This window comes from Morone saxatilis, unplaced genomic scaffold (genome assembly GCF_004916995.1).
Source record: "Morone saxatilis isolate NCDOM2014 unplaced genomic scaffold, NCSU_SB_2.0 Contig21, whole genome shotgun sequence".
Taxonomy (NCBI): domain Eukaryota; kingdom Metazoa; phylum Chordata; class Actinopteri; family Moronidae; genus Morone; species Morone saxatilis.
In genome coordinates this window covers 18,621,872-18,641,861 of record NW_023339774.1, presented here as the reverse complement: position 1 = coordinate 18,641,861, position 19,990 = coordinate 18,621,872, and the positions used below count along the sequence as shown (strand labels likewise).

At 39.7% G+C, this 19,990-nt stretch overlaps 2 protein-coding genes across 7 annotated transcripts in view; both read left to right on the top strand.

The window, feature by feature from the left end:
• The window catches only part of fcho2 (FCH and mu domain containing endocytic adaptor 2), a 40,803-nt gene extending 31,829 nt beyond the window's left edge, over nt 1–8,974 (top strand). For 2 of the 6 annotated variants that reach the window (XM_035668436.1, XM_035668435.1), the window contains 12 exons: nt 340–834; nt 1,245–1,360; nt 1,461–1,590; nt 1,782–1,865; nt 2,148–2,207; nt 2,759–2,870; nt 3,723–3,878; nt 4,647–4,779; nt 5,474–5,673; nt 5,784–5,848; nt 5,993–6,157; nt 6,250–8,974. In XM_035668436.1, coding sequence (XP_035524329.1) covers nt 340–834; nt 1,245–1,360; nt 1,461–1,590; nt 1,782–1,865; nt 2,148–2,207; nt 2,759–2,870; nt 3,723–3,878; nt 4,647–4,779; nt 5,474–5,673; nt 5,784–5,848; nt 5,993–6,157; nt 6,250–6,272 — 1,739 coding nt within the window. In that variant the 3' untranslated portion in view covers nt 6,273–8,974. The remainder of the gene's footprint in view (nt 1–339; nt 835–1,244; nt 1,361–1,460; nt 1,591–1,781; nt 1,866–2,147; nt 2,208–2,758; nt 2,871–3,722; nt 3,879–4,646; nt 4,780–5,473; nt 5,674–5,783; nt 5,849–5,992; nt 6,158–6,249) is intronic. The other 4 variants (XM_035668437.1, XM_035668440.1, XM_035668441.1 and 1 more) reach the window with 4 other exon arrangements.
• Nucleotides 8,975–14,908: 5,934 nt separating this feature from the next.
• Nucleotides 14,909–18,161, top strand: tmem174 (transmembrane protein 174). Its single transcript, XM_035668434.1, has 2 exons — nt 14,909–15,634; nt 17,253–18,161. The coding sequence occupies exons 1-2, from the start codon at nt 15,009–15,011 to the stop codon at nt 17,365–17,367; spliced, it is 741 nt and encodes a 246-aa protein (XP_035524327.1). The 5' UTR covers nt 14,909–15,008; the 3' UTR covers nt 17,368–18,161.
• The last annotated feature ends 1,829 nt before the right edge of the window (nt 18,162–19,990 follow it).

Sequence of the window (19,990 nt, the reverse complement as noted above, 5' to 3'; positions counted from 1 at the left end):
AAGGTTTAATTAAGGAGTTTTACCAACGGTAATATTTCAAAGCTTAGATAAAATGTAACTGCTGCTGCTATATCCTGAGCTATGTGTGTGTGTGTGACTGTGTGAATTGAAAACACATGCTTTATTGCTATTACCTATTGACATTTCTCTTTATTTTAGTAGTCAGTAATAAATTGAGTAGTAATGGACTTGGCTTTTTTCAATATATGCCTATAGCATTTTGAGATAATGATAAGGTGCTGCTGCTTTTGTGATTTTCTTGTACTAAAAGTCCGATCGGGTTACCTTCTATACTTTTGTCATGTTTATCGCTTCTGTCAATCACATCACCCCCTTCAGCTGAGACGGTGCCTCAACGGGAGCGCTCTCCTCCACTGGCAGAAAGCCAACAATCCACATCCTCGTCCACATCCTCTCCCTGGGACTCACCAGAAAACCCTTTTCAAGCACTCAAGCCTGTACCAGCGAGGGCCCAGAGCGCCCCCATCACCCTACCGACTGAGCCTGTCGACCCCATCAAAAGCCTGGCTGCTGCCAGCCCTCCAAAGAGCGTCGACGCCTTCTCTTCCGTGTCCTGGTCCCAGAGCCAGTGGATCGCCTTCAGTGATAATCTCGCTCCACCTCGCCGTCAGGGCTCAGGGCCATCTGCAAATGAGCCCCAGAGGACGCAGTCTGGCTCCGGCAGGTCAAGTCGCTTCCTCTCTGATGACTCTGCTGACGCCTACTGCAAAGCAGTGGGCAGCAGAGAAGACAGCAACTCCTGTTTCTCTGATGTCTTCTCTGGGATTACAGATAGGGCGATGGCAGCAGCTCCATCAAGCAAAATATTCAATGGTAACATTATTACTGATGCTAGAGACATGTTTTACGCCTGAGGTTTGGAGTTTTGTTTTATTTTAACTGTATGTTCTCATATTGTGCATTTGTTTTATATTTGGACTTGACAATTGAATTTTCTAATGTTTCCTGTTGTTTTTTTTTTCATTATTTTATTTTACAGAATGCTTTTCTAACTCACTGCCTGGTTTGCAACGTCTTGGAGTTTCTTTTTGTGATATTCATTCATGATTTTCATGTTTGTAAACATGTTTTTCTATTATCGTTTTTGTACCAGAGGTCTTAAAGCATGATGGTTTTGCATCTACTTGAATGAAGCACATGCACGTGTGTAAATGTTTGTGCCAGAGTCCCATACTGTTTAACTGTCATTAACCATTCAAACTTACATTTGTTTCTCTACGTAGTGCCAGTACCAAACCGACCAACAACCCCGCTTACAGCTGGAGCCCTGGTTCCGCCACCACGACCCTCCTCCAGGCCCAAACTCCCCACTGGAAAACTTACAGGAATCAATGAGATTGTGAGTAATTATTCCCTAAAAGTGCGTCATTAATTGCTATTAAAATTCCATTCTGACATTGTAAAGGATGTATTACAATCGATCAACTCCTGTCACTCAGGTACGGCCGTTCAGCCCACCCAAGACATCTAACGCCAGCCCTCCTCCTACTGCACCACTCGCCCGGGCGGAGAGCTCCTCCTCCTTGTCCTCGAATGCCTCACTCAGCGCTGGCAACACCCCCACTGTTGGTAAGCTCCCTCATCCTCCTCCGTCTGTAGAGCATCTCCCTTTTCTTTGACTGTTTATTCTCCTTTTCTTCAGCTCCTCACCAACCTGCCACATACCTTTTGTCTCTGCAACACAATGTCCTGTTTTCCTCTTCTCTCACTCCTCTCTCTCCTTCCTCACTTCCTTCCTTCCCTGACTCCTCTCCTCACAGGAGCTGAGCACACCTTTGCTCCCCCCCTCTCCTCCCCAGATCCAGAGCTGCTCTCCCTCTCCCCTTTCTTTCTACTAAGCCAAAGTGAGTCTGCCTTGTTTCCCTTAGAGACACTCCTTTCTGTGGTGCTTACAGTCAAATGTCTCTACTCTGCATACATTGCACTGATGCTAAGAATGTCATCATTAGGGTCTGTTAGCTCATCTCTGTGTAATCATATCAGAGTTGTCAGCTTAGGACTCACCTGTCACCATCATCATTTAGGACCTGGCTTACAACTGTGCTCAGCATCATCTCTCCTCACATTTGTGCTCTCTGGGTTTGTTTATCTCCTCTCTTCTTTATGCCTTTTAATTTGGCGTAAAGAGGATGATGTGTTCATAGCGAAGCTGCCTACCTTTGAGAAGCGGTGTGAAACACCAGCAGGTATGGTTGAAGTTCATACAAGAAGACTTTCTTCTGTATTTAACTAAAACTAACACCAGTCTGCTGGAGGATGGGCTGGATGGACTGAACTGGATATTTTGCTTTGCAGTGATTGCATTTTTTTCTGTTCTGTGTGCTCTCCATATTCACCTTTTCCTCACATTTGTCTTACTGTCAACAGCATCAACTCCTAACATTATAAAGATTTAATTAGTCGAATAATTAAGTCGTGAATGATTTGACTGGTACATTTTTAATATGCTGTGTGTGTCTAATAGTTTTAAATTAAAACTAAAGCAGCTGTAGCATGATTTACTATAAAAACGTACCTTACTTCTGTTTATTTGAAAAATAACAGAATGTACTGATATGCAATGTATGAATGAATGACTTCGTGAAATGCAATAAAACTAGTATTGTAAATGATATAATGCATCTTTGCATGATCAAACCTTGCTGATTCTGACATGAGCTTTGGAGCCCGCCGTTACAGAAGTCTGATCTGCAGCTGAGTCAACAGACCTTAAACTTTGTGCCTTTCTCATTCTCAGGGACGTCTCGCGGTCCCAGCCCTGTGACCCTGGCATCCCAAGATGCTTTGCCCATTGCCGTGGCCTTCACAGAGTCGGTTAATGCTTACTTCAAAGGAGCTGATCCCACTAAGTGAGTCTCACATGACCTCTTGCTGCTCAAAGGCCCCGATATGGACATGCACGCATTCACATTTTTCACATTTGAACTTTAACTACACATATGACGTTATAAGTTACACAGTACATGGTGTTGTGCTGGTCCCTAGCCCAGTGTGCACTATACTCCGTAGACATTTGGTTGTGCATTTTGCAGAGTGTATCTCCCTCTCACTGTGCATGTGTGGAATGTTTTGCATTAGTCTGACACCATTCTTTCAGAGTGGATAACCTACATGGGGCAGATTATAGTCTGGGGCAGAGAAAACATACAGCCTTTTATTGGTTAACTGCTGCTAAATTGCTGCTGTGCAAAAGGCTTATTTTTGCAGAGATTAGCAAATGGAACATTTCATAAGCAATGCAGCAAAGACACAGTGCGAGGTTGAGACCCGCTGTGGGCCTTAACCACCACAGCACAGGCCGACCGCAACTGAAGGAAGACTCCTCTCGCCCCAGGACTTGTTCAGAAACTGGTTCTGTATCAGGCTATAGAAGCATACAGATGTATATTATGAAAGGTGGAGAGATGTGTTTTACATGGGATTTAAAGACAATGTATCTACTCTAAAAGGGTCTTTGTTAGATCTTAATATAAAAAGCGGATTACGGTAGTGGGATAATGTACCGATTCATAATTAGACCCAATATCTCCAAAAAAACTTTGTAGTCAGGTACTCAAGTTCAAAAGATTAACAATAATTTTGATCATCTTTCAAAGATACGTTTTCTGACATTTGATAAATATTTTGAGAAACAGTTCTCGATTAATTGGTTAAAATGCTATCTAAGACGCCATTCATATTCATGTGGCTACATTCCACAGGTGCATTGTGAAGATCACAGGAGACATGACCTTGTCGTTCCCCGTGGGCATCATCAAGGTGTTCACCACCAACCCCTCCCCCGCCGTGCTCACCTTCAAACTGAAGAACATCAGCAGGTTGGAGCAGATCCTACCCAACCAACAGCTACTATACAGGTGAGGTGATCTGAAAAAAACAGTGAAAATACAAAATAAAATGCCACTTTGCATTGCTTGGGAAGTACTTCGCAGAGCTGATGAGTTGATAACTTGTCAGACTCGTGGTTAAGTGAAAGAGGGATTTGGACTCGATGATTCGAGTGAGGATCAAGGAAATTTAGTCTGCGTCAGTGAGAGGAAATTCAATTAGTAATCTGACATAAACCTATCATTAAGCTGTCAGGGAAGTATTTTCCACCAGACTTTAACAGCCAGGTTCTCAACAGCCCATGTCTCTTCTGAAATACTTCACACCCTAAAATAGCAAAGAACAGCATACTTCACACAACAGCTGCTTCATTTAACGTACATTATTTTATCTTTCACCTCTTTAGTCAAAGGTGTTTAATGTATATTTTTACCTCACATGCAGTGCAAGATTTAAAATGCCTCTCAATTTGTTGGTTCTATTTTAAAACTGTGACTTTTTAAAATGTGAACAGTTCATATCCTTTTTCAAAAAGTAAAGAAAAATAACATCTTTTTCTGTTTTTTTTAATGTGTCTTGCTCTGGTTCCTCTCAGTTATCCCAAGACCACACGGCTGTACTAATTGAATCAAATGGAATTCATGATTTAGTAGCTGGTTGGATATAACAGGGTCATTTTTTCCAAGCTATTGGAGCTTTACACACAAAGCCAAGAAGAGCGATGAATAATTGAGCCTCTGATTATTCCTTGTGTGTGTGTCTGTGTGTATCTTTCTGACTCTTTGTCTTTTATCTAGTGATCCTTCCCAGAATGACTCAAATTCCAAGGACTTCTGGTTCAACATGCAAGCGCTGACGTCCTACCTCAGAAAAGCCTCAGATCAGAATCCTTCAGCTTCCTACTATAATGTGGACATCCTAAAATACCAGGTCGGTCAGCCAACGTCAAGCCTAAGACCTTATCCAGAAAAAATAACTGTAGTTAAAGAATGCTTTCTTAAAACATATTTCCCTAAGTGCTTCACCGTCCAGACAAGTCTGAGAAAATAGCAAAAAGGAACATGAGTGTTGTTGAGTGAGCAGAAATATAAGCAGAATGTACTTTATAATGTGAAATGTGCTTCTTGCCATGTTCGAAAGTTAAAGAGAAACTATAAAACCCTACTTTATTCAGTTCTCCTGACTAATAAAGTTTTAGTTTATTTGTAGTGGATCAAGAAATCTAGAAATATAATGAAATATACGCTTGTCGAGGTGTAAAACAAACAATCCATGAATTGACTAGGTCAGATCAACAAACAACTTTTTTGTTTATGGGAGAAGAAAAGTCCTTGTCCTGGTTTCTCCCTTTGAGTTTTCCAGGACATTTTGAAAGAACATTGGTTTTGTTTTTATCTTGAATCTGTCCTTTCAGCAAACCAACTAAAACCAAAATTTGCCAAAATTATAACATTCTAACTGACCTTCTAAGTTGATATTCAGACTTCTGTATTACACATCAAACATGGTCTTATACAGTCTCACTGCAGCAGAGGATATTACGAATATTAAAACTCAAACTCAAAGCAGCTTTGCTCATATTTATATCATAAGTTTTACAATTACACTGTATTGCTGTGTTCAGGTGCTGTCTGATGGGATCCATTCCACCCCGCTCAACCTTGCCGTATACTGGAAGTGCACACCGAGTACAGCAGACCTGCGGGTAGACTACCGATACAACCCGGACTCCATGGTCTCCCCCGGTCCTCTCACGAACGTACAGATCTTAGTGCCTGTTGACGGAGGAGTCACCAACATGCAGTCTCTGCCCAACTCCATCTGGTAAGTTGTGGCGCTTGTTATATCAGCAGGAGATCTAAAAGGCTCTGAAAACATTTCTATCTTAATTCAAAAGCAGCACTTTAAGGTGTTATTTCTTTCTGTCATTTTAGGAATTCAGAGCAGAATAAGTGTCTGTGGAAGCTGAGTGACATCTCTGAAAAGTCTGAAAATGAAGGTAAATCATGTTTTTCTTCTTTGTTTGCAATAAGAGGCAGCTTGTTCTAAATCCTCCCTGTAGAGAATGTGTACGGTGAGGGAGAGAGCTGGATCAGTTGCTGGAAAGTAAGTGTATTTGTTTGTGTTTGACGCCCCCTCCCAGGGTCCGGGTCCCTGCGGGCCAAGTTTGAACTGTCGAGCGGTCCATCGAACCCCTCCACTCTGGCAGTGCAGTTTATGAGTGAGGGGAGCACCCTGTCAGGAGTGGACATGGAGCTGCAGGGGACCGGATACAGACTTTCTCTCAACAAGAAGAGATTTGCCACAGGTATGTAGTACGCTTGATTGTCCATTCATACCTGATACTCGTATGTTTAATGCATCAACAACTCAAACTGCACGTCTTTTGATCTTCTTTAGGACGTTATATGGCAGATTGCTGATGTGACTCACCACTCTGGTTCTCAAGAAAAAGAAAAAAAATCTCGCTTGACACAAAAGTTGGCAACTTCGCGAGGCTTCCTGAACCTCTGGAATCATCTGTGCACAGTCAGGCTTTTGCCCGGGAAGCGAGAATCTCACTACAATAAAACAGCACTGAGTATTGAACACTGTTAAAAAAAAAACAAATAAAAGAAAAAGAAGATGAGCTTTCAGGAAATGTGTAGATATGAAGTTTAATAATGCTTTCTGATCAATTCACTTTTGTATAGTCAGAAACAATTTATGGATTAGATATAAATCTATATTGTATTTGAAATCATAAAAAAAAAAAGAAAAAAAAAGTGCACTAACAATCTTTCAGATGCTCTTTTTCCTCTTATATTAATTTTTCAAGAGCCTATAAGGAATTTAAAACAAAATCATGAATTCTGCGTGGAAGAGAAGAAAAGGTTTCTCCCTCAGAACTGTAAATATTAACACTGAATATTCTGCTCGACCAGCTCTGACTCAACTCTCGAATCAGCTTTCTTTACTGATTTTTCTCTTTTCCTCCTCCTCCTCACCATTTGTCTTTTTTGATCATGTGCAATGAAGCAATGAAGGTAGAATCTGTACTCACACACTCGTGGCACAAGCTTGACATTTATAATAACACGCTTTCAAACTAATGCAAAAAAAGAATCTGACCTCAGTGCCTCCTCTTATACTGTGGATCAGTAGGCAACCAATGTCAATGTTTTACCCAGATTTGGGTTTTCCAGATTTAAGCTACGTTTCTCTGTGGTAAAATGCATGGAGTTTTTAATCAATCACCCCTAATGGGGTCTGTGATCAGTGTGGTCTTTTTAGAATTTCTTTCCTTGTAAATCCCCCTTTCAGTCATGTCTTTTTTACATTTTTAAGCCCTTAATTTTTATTCTTCATAAAAAATATCAGCGACCTTGACTGTAAAACATTTTGTCAAATGTTAGATGCTTTAAAAAAAATATCAAGGGACATGACCCCAAATTTAACTTGCAGCCTTTTTTAAAAAACTGGCAGTGTTTTCTTTTTAAATCACACTTGTGCCCTCTTAATGGAGAAATGTGCCTGAATCTTAACTTTTCTCTAATATTTTTTGTATACTACAGCACAGTTAATGAGAATAGCACCAACAATGTGCCAGTTGTGTTATGTTTTTTTTTAATCCTTTATTTGGATGTTGAAGGGAAACTGTTTTTAAAACCCAACTGTCTTCCAGTAATGTCTGCCTCCTGTGATTTGAGTTTGATCATTTAACTCTTTTTATATCTCGTCTTTTTCTATTCAGTGCTCGTCAATTGACCTTCACCTCTCATACACTCACTGTGCAGTAGACGATGTAAGTGAGCAGTAGCACACTAAGGCCAAATTAATGATCGAAATGCCTTATCACAACTACTCGACACTGAGTAATCCACTGTTGTTGACTGTGGTTAGATATTGTGACACAGTACTGCCATTGCCCTGTGATAGATTACTGACTTGTCCTGCCTCTCACCCGTTGCTTGCTGGGAAAAGCTTTATCCTCTTGCAACTACTAAACAGCACAAGTGGGTACAGAAAATAGATGGTTTGGTGGATGGATGGGAAATTGCCACGTTTGACTCTTGGTGTTTCATTCTTGTCTTTTACTTATGAAGGCTGCTGCTGTAGATGCTGGTGTACTTCTTGATGGAGTATGTTTATGTTGTGTAGGATGTTTATCATTGACCTCAACCATGTAATGGTCCTCAAATTGGTTAATGTGTTGGTATGGGACATGTCTGGAGATGCAATTAGTTGCTGGAAGCTGTGATTGAGAACTGATGAAACGTTTTAGGGCAGGAGTGTCATACACTGTGCATCATTTGGCCAAATGACCTCGCAGATAGGACTTTAGGAAATAACTTTTCACATCAGGCTTACTGTTTACTGTCCGCTGTGCTATAAAACATGGCTCATTTTAGTTTTTAACTGACAGTGACTGCAGGTGATTTAAACTCATATCCATACTTGATTCATCTGATCTCTCTCTTGGAAACTGATCATTTTTTTATTTAACTCATCATATCTGGCCACAGTGATTATGTGTAATGACCAGTTTTTAATGTTTTATATGATTCATACGGTAGTACAGTACCTGGTGTAAGACTCAAGCCTTTATTAATAATTTAGATGCAGACATCTTAAATAGATGATGGAAATGTCCATTTAAGTCATGTCTGTTGAAATTAAATTTTGTATTTCTGAATTGTAATCAGCCAAATGTTTGAAGGTAGCTGAAACAAATGAGTTTACATAAAATCCTAAAATTGTAGCACCACACATTTGTACAGTCTTGCCTCTTAATTATATCAGTGGTTTTGGTCAGATGAGCCGAATAGAGGAAAAAAAAAAAAAAAGAGTACACAGATGTAATTGTATTCTGTATTAGCAAGCTGGTTCTTGCTGTCCCTACAAAACCTTCAAAATAAACTTACAAGGCTCCTTTTTGCAGTCACTTTCACATTCTTTCTTTCTTTATATGTTGTATTAAACAGAGTTTAAAGAGAGCAAAAACTGTGTAAATGATTCTCATAAATTGTAAATTTTTACCAATATCTCAGCCACTTTGTGTCTCTACTTTATGATTTCTCATTGTGCCTGTATTAAATGTGTAATATATGAATATATACAAATATATTAAAATGACTAAGTGCGTTCTGTGTGATTATTTTTTTTTTTTAGCCTTATTGAAAACGTCAGTCATTTGGTCAGTCTGCCACTTTGATCCAGGCTGAAATGCATGATAATTATGGGATGGATTGCATAAACAAATATGAAAGCTGTTTAAAAATAAGCAAATAATGCTGATGCTTGAGCTTAAAGATGGACCTGTGAAAATAGGAGAGCAGTTTTCCTCATACATGAGGCAGGTGAAAAGCTCTTACAGAGGCCATAATGTCCACCTGAGTAGCACCTCTGCATTCTCAAGTCGTCATGGGAAGCACAATAAGTCCAATCAATAAGTCACGATGACATGTTCGACAGGTCACTCAAAGGGCAATAAAACGTATTGTATTTTTCTCTAAAGCTACAATATTTCTCCATTTAGTCAGTTTCTGTGTGATTACATGAGTTTTAGAGATAATTGTATGGAGTTCACCTCTACAATGTCAGACAAAGCAACACAAATTTCATTTGAAAGACTCAGCAGTAACATCTCTCAAACTAAAATGTCTCCACGCTCTAATCATCACAGCTTGTTTGAACTGTATTCCTTTTGTGTCGAGACAGATGGCAGATGTACTTTTGCAGAATTTGTGCTCACTGGAAAGGTTGAAACATTCGAAAATCACACTGAAATGACCTGAATGGACACATCAGGGATAGAGAAAAAAAAGCATTTCCGTCTTGGGGTGAACTGGACCTTTAAAGCCCTCTAAATCCCCTCAAAATATACAGACATTACTGATTAAATGTTGTGGACTGAAAAATCTGAAGTTGCAATACTACAAGATAAAAACAGCAAATCTATTGTCAGTGTTTTTTTATGACTACAATCCGTGTAAAAAGGTCTGTATTAAACCCTCTATCGACGTGCAGGATGAAAACAAAGCTTGAAGACACCACCACACATGTGTTACTGATATAATGTTTGCACGGCGAGAACCTCATGCAGCGTTTTGCTTAGGAGGATGTATGCATGACTGTGCGTATACGCTCAGCACTACATCAACACCTTGTGCATATTTACACACTCAGTCATGCCTTGTGTCCCACTGCCTGAAGACCTCCTCCTTGCTGTTTGAAATACAAAGTCTGAGCTGCCTTTTCACAGCCACATGTGTGAGCCATCAGTGTTGACTCTACTTTTCCCTGTCTGCCTCACTCAGACGAAGAGGAAGAGATCTTAGGGTCTCTTGTGTATAATGTTATTCTCTGAAAGGCCAAAGTGAGATATGTGAGCTGAAGTCATATCCAAAAACTGTGTTGGTCCATATGTAGACTCTTGTGTGTGGCCAGACATTTTATACAACTTGAGAGGATCACTGAGTTGGAGTGTGGGCTGTATAGGTAGCAAGATAATAAAGAGAAATGTGTGTTGAGAGAGTTTAAAGGAATACTTCGACATTTTGGGAACTATGCTTATTTGCTTTTTTTTTGCTTATTTGCTTTGATACCACTCTCATTTGTATGCTAAATATGAATCTACAGGCTGTTAGTTTAGTAAACAGCTAACTCGACTCTGTACAAGGGTAACATTATCCACCTAAAAGCACATCTAAAGTTTACCAATTTACATGTTTTATTTTTGTGCAAAAACAAAAGCGTAAAACGACAAGTTGTGGTTTTACATGGGGTTATGTGCAGGACTATTTCTTGGCCTGGAGCAGTGGAGCCAGCCAAGAAATAGTCCCGCACATAACCTGTCTGTATGCTAAATATAAAGCGACAGACAGAAGTTTGTGAGTTTAGCTTACCATTAAGACTGGAGAAAGGGCTAGCCTGGCTCTGTCCAAAAAAGTGTTGTTTTGTACAAGATATAGGCTAGCATTTTAATTAGGGAGCTTTAGAGGTGCAGGTAATCTGATTTGGTTACCTTTTAGCTAGCTGTTTCCCCCTGTTTCTAGCCTTCATGCTAACGAACCTAACCACCTGCTGAATGGGCTCAACCTTCTCATCTAACTCTTTGCATTAAAGTAAATACGTGCTATTTAAAAACAGGGAACTATGGGTTCTGGTTGAATCTGGTGCTGATTGAGAGAGAACGTCTCAACGTCAAAATCAGGTCTGTGAAACAGTCGGAGCCGAGGGAGCATTTAGTCTTTGTTGTCCACCATCACAGTTATGTTTGTCCAAAGGCCCACTGGAGCCATAGAGTTGAGTTATTCTACAATCCAGAGAGCAAGCCCTACATCAGTAACATTTATGGACAATTTATAATTGATGTGCCCATTTGATCTCCCTCTTCACCACGAGAAAAAACATCTGAACAAACAAGGATGGTGTAAGTTTATTGCATTAATATGGATTCTTTTCCTCTGCTCCTCTTGTTCACTCCAAAACCCAGAAGACCTTTTTAGAATAACTCAAACCCTGAACATGTCAAACTCACATCCAAAGGCATCTGTCACATTTTCCACTCAGCAAGCAGAACTCTGTCAACTGTTTCCCCCTGGCAATACAAATATGAACACAATTCACTGTTAACAAAACTGACAGGGAATTTACAACTGCGAAAGGACTTAGACAAACTGCTGTTATCTGGCCGACACTGGCAGATCATCAGCTTCACAATCAATCAATCACATACATGTTTTAAATAAAATATTTGATAGTGACAATCGGTAAATACATTTTCAAACTCACATCCCAGCACACTGGCTCTTGCTTTGCTGTATTGTCAAAATAATACAATGAAAAAGAACATGAATTACCAGCTGATGTTGTAAGCTCTGCTCATTCTTTAGCTATGACTCAGTGACTGTCTTATGGACACGTCAGCTTTTTAAGTCAATAGAGTAACAATAAACTGAGAGTGCCCGGTCAAACATCTGGTCACCTTACCTAAAATCTAGGCAAAGCACCAGAAGAGCTGAGGACTGTCTCTTCATCGATTTGTGTTTTAGTAAGTCATCAGAAGCCTTGAGTTTGAGAGGCAGACGCACACGTCCATAAATTCTTTGCAGCTGCTGGGTAACAAGGATGGAAAAATATTTGTTATCTCGCTCAAGTGTAACACAACCATTAATTTGTATTTCAAAAATACATTTGACTTCTGAAAGTAATTAAATCAGGCTAGTTTCAGGGGGACAAGTTGTGTATCCCTTCACCTCTCTACTTCTTTTGCACATTCAAGACACGGTCAAGAGTCAGGTGATATAAAGCCTAAAGGTTAGACAAAGATGATAAGCTGCAATAATTGTATTGCAGTTACCTGGCAACTGCAAAAATACAGAAACAGAAATGCTACTGTTGTGATTTCCGTGTAGGAGTTTTCCTGACCGCTGCTAGAAAGGTGAAATGTTTCACTGGAAGTCAAATCCAGTGAGGAGACACTCCAGAATCCCGTCCACTGGCAGACTCTGCCGCCTTATCAGCCCTGGGGAGAGGGAGTGGACCCTTCCGTGCCATGTTCACAGAGGCACGTCACAGGCTATTTGTCATGGTAAGCATGTGTGTGTGTGAGTGTGTGTTTGGGGGAGGGGGTGACTGAGAAATGGTCACGTCTTAATTCCTACAGTGATCTTTTGGGCCTTCTTTATTGGCCCAGCAGAATCTGCCATTGAAATTGTATTGCTTCTCTGCAGATATAATTCAAGGATAATAGACTATTATCATCTTGACTGTTTTCAAGTCAAGTCATTGATTTTCTTCATATAGCCCAATATCACAAATCACACATTTGCTTAAAAGGGCTTAACAATCTGTTTAGCATATAACATCCTCTATCCTTAAACCATCGATTTGGATAAAGGAGAAAAAACCTTTAATAGGGCAAGCAGGAAGAAACCTCGGGAAGAGCAACAGAGAAGGGGTCCCTTCTTTGGCACAGACAGACAGACAGACATGCAATAGATTGCAAGTTAAATAAGCCTTCATTGATATATATAATAGTAAAATTACAATATGGAACATTAGGATTATTTTAGGTAGATAGATTATAAATATATATAAAGAATATACATCCCATTGAATATTGAGCAGGTTCCAGGTACTGAAACAGGTAGGACATGGCTTCCTCTCTACCAAGGAAAGAACAAGAACAGCATTCACACAGAAGGAGAGTGACAAGGACTTTCACCTTTCTACACAACTAAGCTTCAGACTCCGCCAGGTAAAAATAGGGGTGAATCTGGGGGCACAATGTGTTTTATTCCCTTGGTGCATGAAGGAAATGGAGGGTGGAGTTAGGATTCTCCAAGTCAGAATCTTATCCTTTAATGGACATCATCTGTGTAGTGGCATCAGTGTTTTATGCTGAACAGTGGTCACCCAGCCTCATGTACTGGGTATTTGACACGTAGCTACTTTGTGACGATTTCCGATTTAAAAAGACGGTATACCTTATAGATGTTGGACAGATGTGCTTTTGAAGGATGGTGCCAGAGCTCAAGTGCAATGAAGCATGAGCCCAGGGGATCAATACAACCCAGTGTGAGTCAACAGGAGACACACACACAGAACTCTCCTTCCTTCCAGAGAGGAAATGTTCAGTCCATAAATATTTGGAGTTTGTTAATTGAAAGAATCTGTGCAGCTTCAATTCTGGGGGGTTCTTTAAACACTGCACTCATATGGATTCTCTGTCCTTTTGTTCATTAGTGCCAAGTGAAATGAGCTGAGGCTATGGTAAACATAAAGACAGACAGACACACACACACATTCAAGGACACAGGCACACACAGGTTAGTTTTGATCAGCCACTGGCATTGTGTGTTTGATAGTCGGTTGTTTCCCTCTGAAGACCTTTTGTTTTGCTTTGCCATAAGCTGCTCATGATCCTTCTTTCCGATTGGCATGCAATGCAGTGCGGATGTGCTTTTATGTAGGCAAATGCAAGCTGTCCGCTGGGAGAAGTGCAGACTGCTATGAAATTCAACTGAAAAACATGTTTGCATGTCACTGTGTTTGCATTCAGAATTAAAAATGTATGAACATAGGTGTTTTTTACTGTGGGGTGCACACACACGTCTAGCTGTGTCTAGCTGCCTATGAAGGAGACACACTGACAACTACTAAATGATACTATAGAGGAGGATTAGATTAGCAAGCCCAATAGAAATTCCGCTTTGTCACACAACCATAAAAGGAGAATGAATCCGATGGAGAGTAAGGAATGCCATACGGTGAGGGAAGAGTCAGCTTTAGCAGACACTGGTGGTGAAGTGCCGAGGCTCTTTGAGTTGGATGCCTGCATGTTACGTGTGGGTTTTACTTTGTGTGCAGCTCATTTAGCCCCTGACTGTAACAAGTATAGCGTGATGTGTTTTTAAGTCCTTTCACCTAACATGCTAGGCTGATTGTTCAACTATTGCAGCATGAGCTGTCGCTAATAAGTTATGCATAACAGCGCAGATGGGAAACGTGTCTGTGTGAAATGACATGTGACAAGGTGGATTTCGGATCACATTCTATGCGTGCAGGAATCTCCTTTTCTTGACATTAAACATACCAAATCTTCTTTCATGGTCTTAGTACCTCACGGTATGCTCTCTGGGGACTGGTGACATGTCTCATACCTGACTAAAATATTAACTTTATAGGGTCTTTCGTAAATACAGTTCAATCATTTGCTACATGCTGCATATCTTATTTAGTAGATTCATTTAGTGATTTAGTTTGTCACATTAAAATTGTTCCAATATTTGTCCAGAAAGACTTATCTCCCTTAATCTGCCCTAATTCACCAACCCAGCACTACTTTGTGCACACTGTCATGATTCAACAGTAATTTTGTTGTCCACATGAGTTCATTCACACATGCTGTGAAAGAGAAGTTATTATCTAAACATGGTGACTGATTTTGGTACACTACATTCTTATGGCCAACAAAATTCAAGTACAGGTTAATCTATAACTCATCTTGGCTGGTAAGTGTCTTCAGAGTTACTAAGTGTCCATTCAGTTTGACTTACTGTTTACTGTGAAAGGCAGTGTGGCTCCGTTACACACATGTGACACCTAGGGGACTCATCTGCCATCAAGGACCCCAAGGTTTCTGGATTAACGTGGTAGTGCAAAGGCCTGTAATGGAGAACAACAGTGCTAGAAATCCTACAGCAGGCCTCAGTGGGCCACCTTATGACCCAACACAGATGGTTACACCTGCTCGACACCCTCGTCAGTCAGACAGTTTGCTGGATAGCGAGAAGACTGGAGCCGCCCTGCTGTTCTCTGGATTGTTCCTAACCCTTGTGGGTATCACTTTCACCGCCATGAGCTGGCAACACTACCTAGCCAACCCCACTGTTGAGTGGATCCAACTGCTGGGCCCCATCCTGATCTCCGTCGGAGGCACTTTTATACTCACCAGTGTCTGCAAGTTTAGGATTATCTCCTGCTGGCCATGCAGACGGCGGGATGAAGTGCTGGTAATGCCTGTGGAGCAAACCTCAACGGGACATTCTTTTACATTAAGTGGCATAAATCAGCCGATCATGTTACAGGGTGCCACAACCATGCTGTGTATTCCACCTGTGTATAATGTAAGAACCCAGGAAATATGCCAGGCCATTGAATTCCAGCCTGGCAGGTCCGTGAATGCCGTTGATTCTACCATTCGTCCATGTGACGCTGTGTCATGTGTGGCTGGTGCAGCTTTTATAGCGGAAGACAGCTCAACTCACAGCACAGAAATAGACCACAGAAGAAGCAGGTAGGTAGCTCCATCTCCATCTTTATTAGCTGCAACATTAAAGCGATGCACATATTAATGCATTAATAATAATCCTATTATTCTAAAAAGGGCAATTCTCCATAATAAGAACTTTTACTTTTTGTACATAAAGTATCTTTTTATACTAATACTTTTATACTTTTAACATTTTGAGTTCAGGACTTTTACTTTCATAGTGTACACTGCTTTTGCTTTAGTAAAAGATTGGTGTACTTCTTCCAACACAGCGCTTACATGACTAGAAGCACAAACCTTTGAAGCACAAACCTCTAATAAACAATGATGGAATTACTTAACATAACTTAACAATACTTAAATATGTTATTATGATGAACATGTGGTTTTACAAAACACTGGTACTGCAGTTGCATCACAAAACACAGGCCATAGGCACTAGATCCCAGTGAGGCTGAGTTTCGCTTTTTACCCAGCATGCAACATGCAGACACTCGCGCAAATAAAACCGGCAGAGGTAGATAGTTAATCTTAAATGAGATCTGAGTGTGTTAAAACCTCACAGCTTCTTACACTGCTCATTAAAACAGACACAGTGTGCCAGAGTTCATTTCTTATTGGCCACAAGATCACTTTCCACTTGGCCCAATGTGTTTTTGGCCGTCAATACTTTCTCAGCCAATTATGGTGCAATTAATCTCTCTGTAATAGTCAACACACTGGTATTGATTCCCATAAATTACTGTACTTTGACTGATGTGTCACATAAGTTCTGGTTATTGCTACTCTGAAAAAGTAACAAAATAAAACTGGAGGGAAAAATGTTGAAAAGAGAGCATTTTTTTTGCTTTTCATAAAACAAAATAAGCCTTGCGTCAATGAAATGGGGACAATTAAGACCAGAATAGCTCCCCATCTTCTCATTTAATCACCATTTGCTGTGTTGACGTTCACTGCAGTCTTTCTAGCTCAGCCGTATCATCAAACGACGGCCAGAATCAACAGTATAACGTCATATCAAATAAATTTCGCAGTGTATATGTGATTTGTGAAAGAAAAGCTAGTTGTGGCGTGAATTCTTGGTCCATCATATTTTCCCACCTGTTCCTGAGTGCTGAGGGAAACATAACATTATGTATTGTCATAAAAAAAAGTTTCTTTCCACTAATTGCAGGATCTCATTTATTTGAAATCCAATCAAATATCCTTGGACAGACATCCTGCTAAACACAAAGCTGCATGCCATTAGTGGAAAGTTACAAGTTTTCACTTTCTTTTATTGTTTTTAGACGATTACTCCCAGCAGGTTTCCAGGAAAGTAATTCACTTTAATAAAAACAGACAGCAGGAATAATACAGTTAACCTAGGATAACTATAAACTGCTGCCCCGATCATATGAACACATGCTCTGCTCACCAGCTCTCACTTATGTTGTCACAACTTCTGACCTGTTTCAGTATGTTTCCAGTGGTTAATGCCAGAGAGAAGAATTGCTCAACCTTAGTGTTTTCTTTTAAAGGGCAATCGGCTTCCTAACATTTGCTTTAAGCAGAACCAATTGGCCCTGTAAACATTTGGATATCAGCCATGCAACTCCTCTTTTAAATCCAGTCTGCTTGAGGCATGTTTGATTCCTTGCAGGATTGAGAAGGCGGAGGGTGAAAGAGGACGTGGTGATGACAGCAGCTCTACCTGCTCACATCCACCTGCATATGAAGACATCTATCCTTCCTTCAGCAAACGCAATCTGACGTAAACGCCCCCTGAAACGTGTTAGGAATTTAATGTCTTTCTTGTTGATATGTTCAAAGATGATATGTCAAAGTGATTTCATGTCCTGCAGAACAAAACTTCCCTGGTATTTCATTCCAAAGCAAGGCAAAAGAAACTTAGCTAGGCTTCACTTTCCTCTCACAGCTGTTATCATGTAGAGTTACCACAATAATTATGTATGAAGTCACAAAATCCACAAAGATGAGGCTCCCTGGAAGAAAACCTCATTAAAATGGAGATTTATGGACAAACTCAGCTCTATCTGAGGGCTCTAAGGTTTTGGAAGAGATACTAAATTTATATTCAGCATAAAAAACACACACATTTATCCAGTGCTTGTTGTCTCTCAATAGCTGCACAAACCACTGTACATGCCCATTAAATGTTGGCAGAGGAAATGTAGACTATAGCCTGAAACAAACATGGGGAGAATTTAGCAGAGATACTTTGAATTTTTTATTTTTTTTATGCTGGAAGAAAATTAACATCAAAAGTGGAAAAAGTCATAACGGTCATTTAACATTTAGTTGTAATTGTTTCCATATTGTCAGCATTTCTCATACTGTTTGTTGTGTTTAAAGATATGAAAAGTCAAAGGATGATCACCTTAATGTGAGTTTAGAATGGCAATGAACATACTATACTATACTAAAATTACTACTAGTGGTGGACTTAGGTCTTAACTTAAGTACAATATTGCGATACTTGCACTTTACTTGAGTATTTACATATTCTGCTACTTTATACTTCAACTCCATTACACTTCAGAGGCAAATATTGCACTTTTTACTCAACTACATGTATGTAATAACTTTTGTTATTTTGCATTATAAATACAAAATCGAATCAACAAATAAAATATGATGTATTTTTATAAGTTAGGACTACATTGATCACAGGGGGGAATTCACAAGCTACCTCCACCTTTACCAGCTGCAACAATAAAGTGATGAACACATGCATCAGTAATCATAACTCAGTAACATTATTCTGAAATCTGCGTGATGAGTACTTTTACTTTTGGCTATAGTTTGATCCTGATACTTTTGTACTTTTACTTAAGTAAAATTTGGAATGCATGACTTGTATGGCTTGTAACACTACTTGTAGTGTTTCTACACTGTGGTTTTGATTTTTCCTGCAGGATCATCCAAGTAAGTGTAGTTTACTGAGGAAGTTGGTTGTGTCTGTAGGATAAACACAAGAGTCACTGCACCACACGGGGGCAGAAACACTGAGGAAATCAATACACCTTCACTCACCGGGTCATGTCAGGTGGTTTTACTGCCTACAGTATAATATATCATAATAATTACAAAAAATGAATAAAATAAATATGTGGTTGGCAATAAATAAAACATGAGTTATTTTAAATCAAGGCTTAAACATTCCAGTCATCTCTCGGTTTATTGGATTAAATGTGGGACTGTCCATCCTGCACCGCACTGCGGCTGCGTGCGCCCTAACTTCTATTCTCCTGTTTTATTCAACTTCTGCTTATTTTCATTTTCCATTTTTGTTTACTTTTGTTAACTCTTAATTGTATGCGTATTTTACTTTTTTCATGTATCACTGTACAGCACGTTAGAATGTTGTTGAAAGATGCCACACAAGTAAAGTCGCCTTCCCTAAAGCAAGCTTTATTAATAATTAATTATTAACTAATTGCTGTTTTCTCTTTTATGAAGTAATGGTCTATGGATGGCAGTCTTAATTGGACACGCACATTTCAGAAAATCAATAATAAATTATGCAAAATGATAATGTCTGTAAAGATGCAGCACAGACTATATACAGCATTACATAGCCTAATTATATTCTACAGCCAGTGTTAACCGGAGCATAAACAGTGAACACATGAATATAAAAAAAGACATCAACGATTTATGTTTATGAATTATATATAAACTATAAATTATTTGATTTATTTAAATGATGTATTAATTTAGCCCACTTGTGATTGAATTATGAGCTTTTAGGGAAACGTTTATTTATTTATTAGATTCAAACTTTTTAGTGATACCTTGCAGGACAGCTCCTCTAAAAAAAAAAGTCTGCTCTCAAAATGATAGAAGTGTAGATTGAAAAGCAAATATTTACCGTGGAAGCAAAGGGGCTACACCTTTAACACAGGACGGTGTTTTGTATGATGGGCTGGTTGGTGCGTTGCTGTGTGAATCACACACAGAACCTCAGCAGCCAGAAGTTGAACTGTTTCAACTGGAGTTAATCTACTTCTTATTTGGATGAGACGTGACATGTCACTGTAGTCAGCTCGGTAAATATTGACTCGAAAACTAAAAATATCTTATATCCCCCAACACTTGCTCAAATCCCCTAAATCAACTGTCGGCTGCGCTCCAAAAAAACACGCGCACTCCAAACAGCTTTCCCAAAAACGTCGAAAATTGAAAATTCATAGCAATTTAGAAAACATCTCAGGACCTCCTTCAAACTTGTGCCGTTTGCCTGCAGATTTGAAACCGCAGCGCAATATGACTTTCATTATTTTTACAGCACAGTAAAATGCGGGTGGCCGACAAGGCCCATTATTTCAGCATTCTGGAGCATTGGAGACGATTTATGAAAGTATTACGGAACATGCT

Bases quoted from the DNA above. Each gene is read 5' to 3' on its own strand.
- tmem174 (XM_035668434.1), top strand. From the start codon at position 15,009: ATGGAGAACAACAGTGCTAGAAATCCTACAGCAGGCCTCAGTGGGCCA. The intron at 15,635-17,252 runs GTAGGTAGCTCC...GATTCCTTGCAG, and splicing joins ATAGACCACAGAAGAAGCAG to GATTGAGAAGGCGGAGGGTG.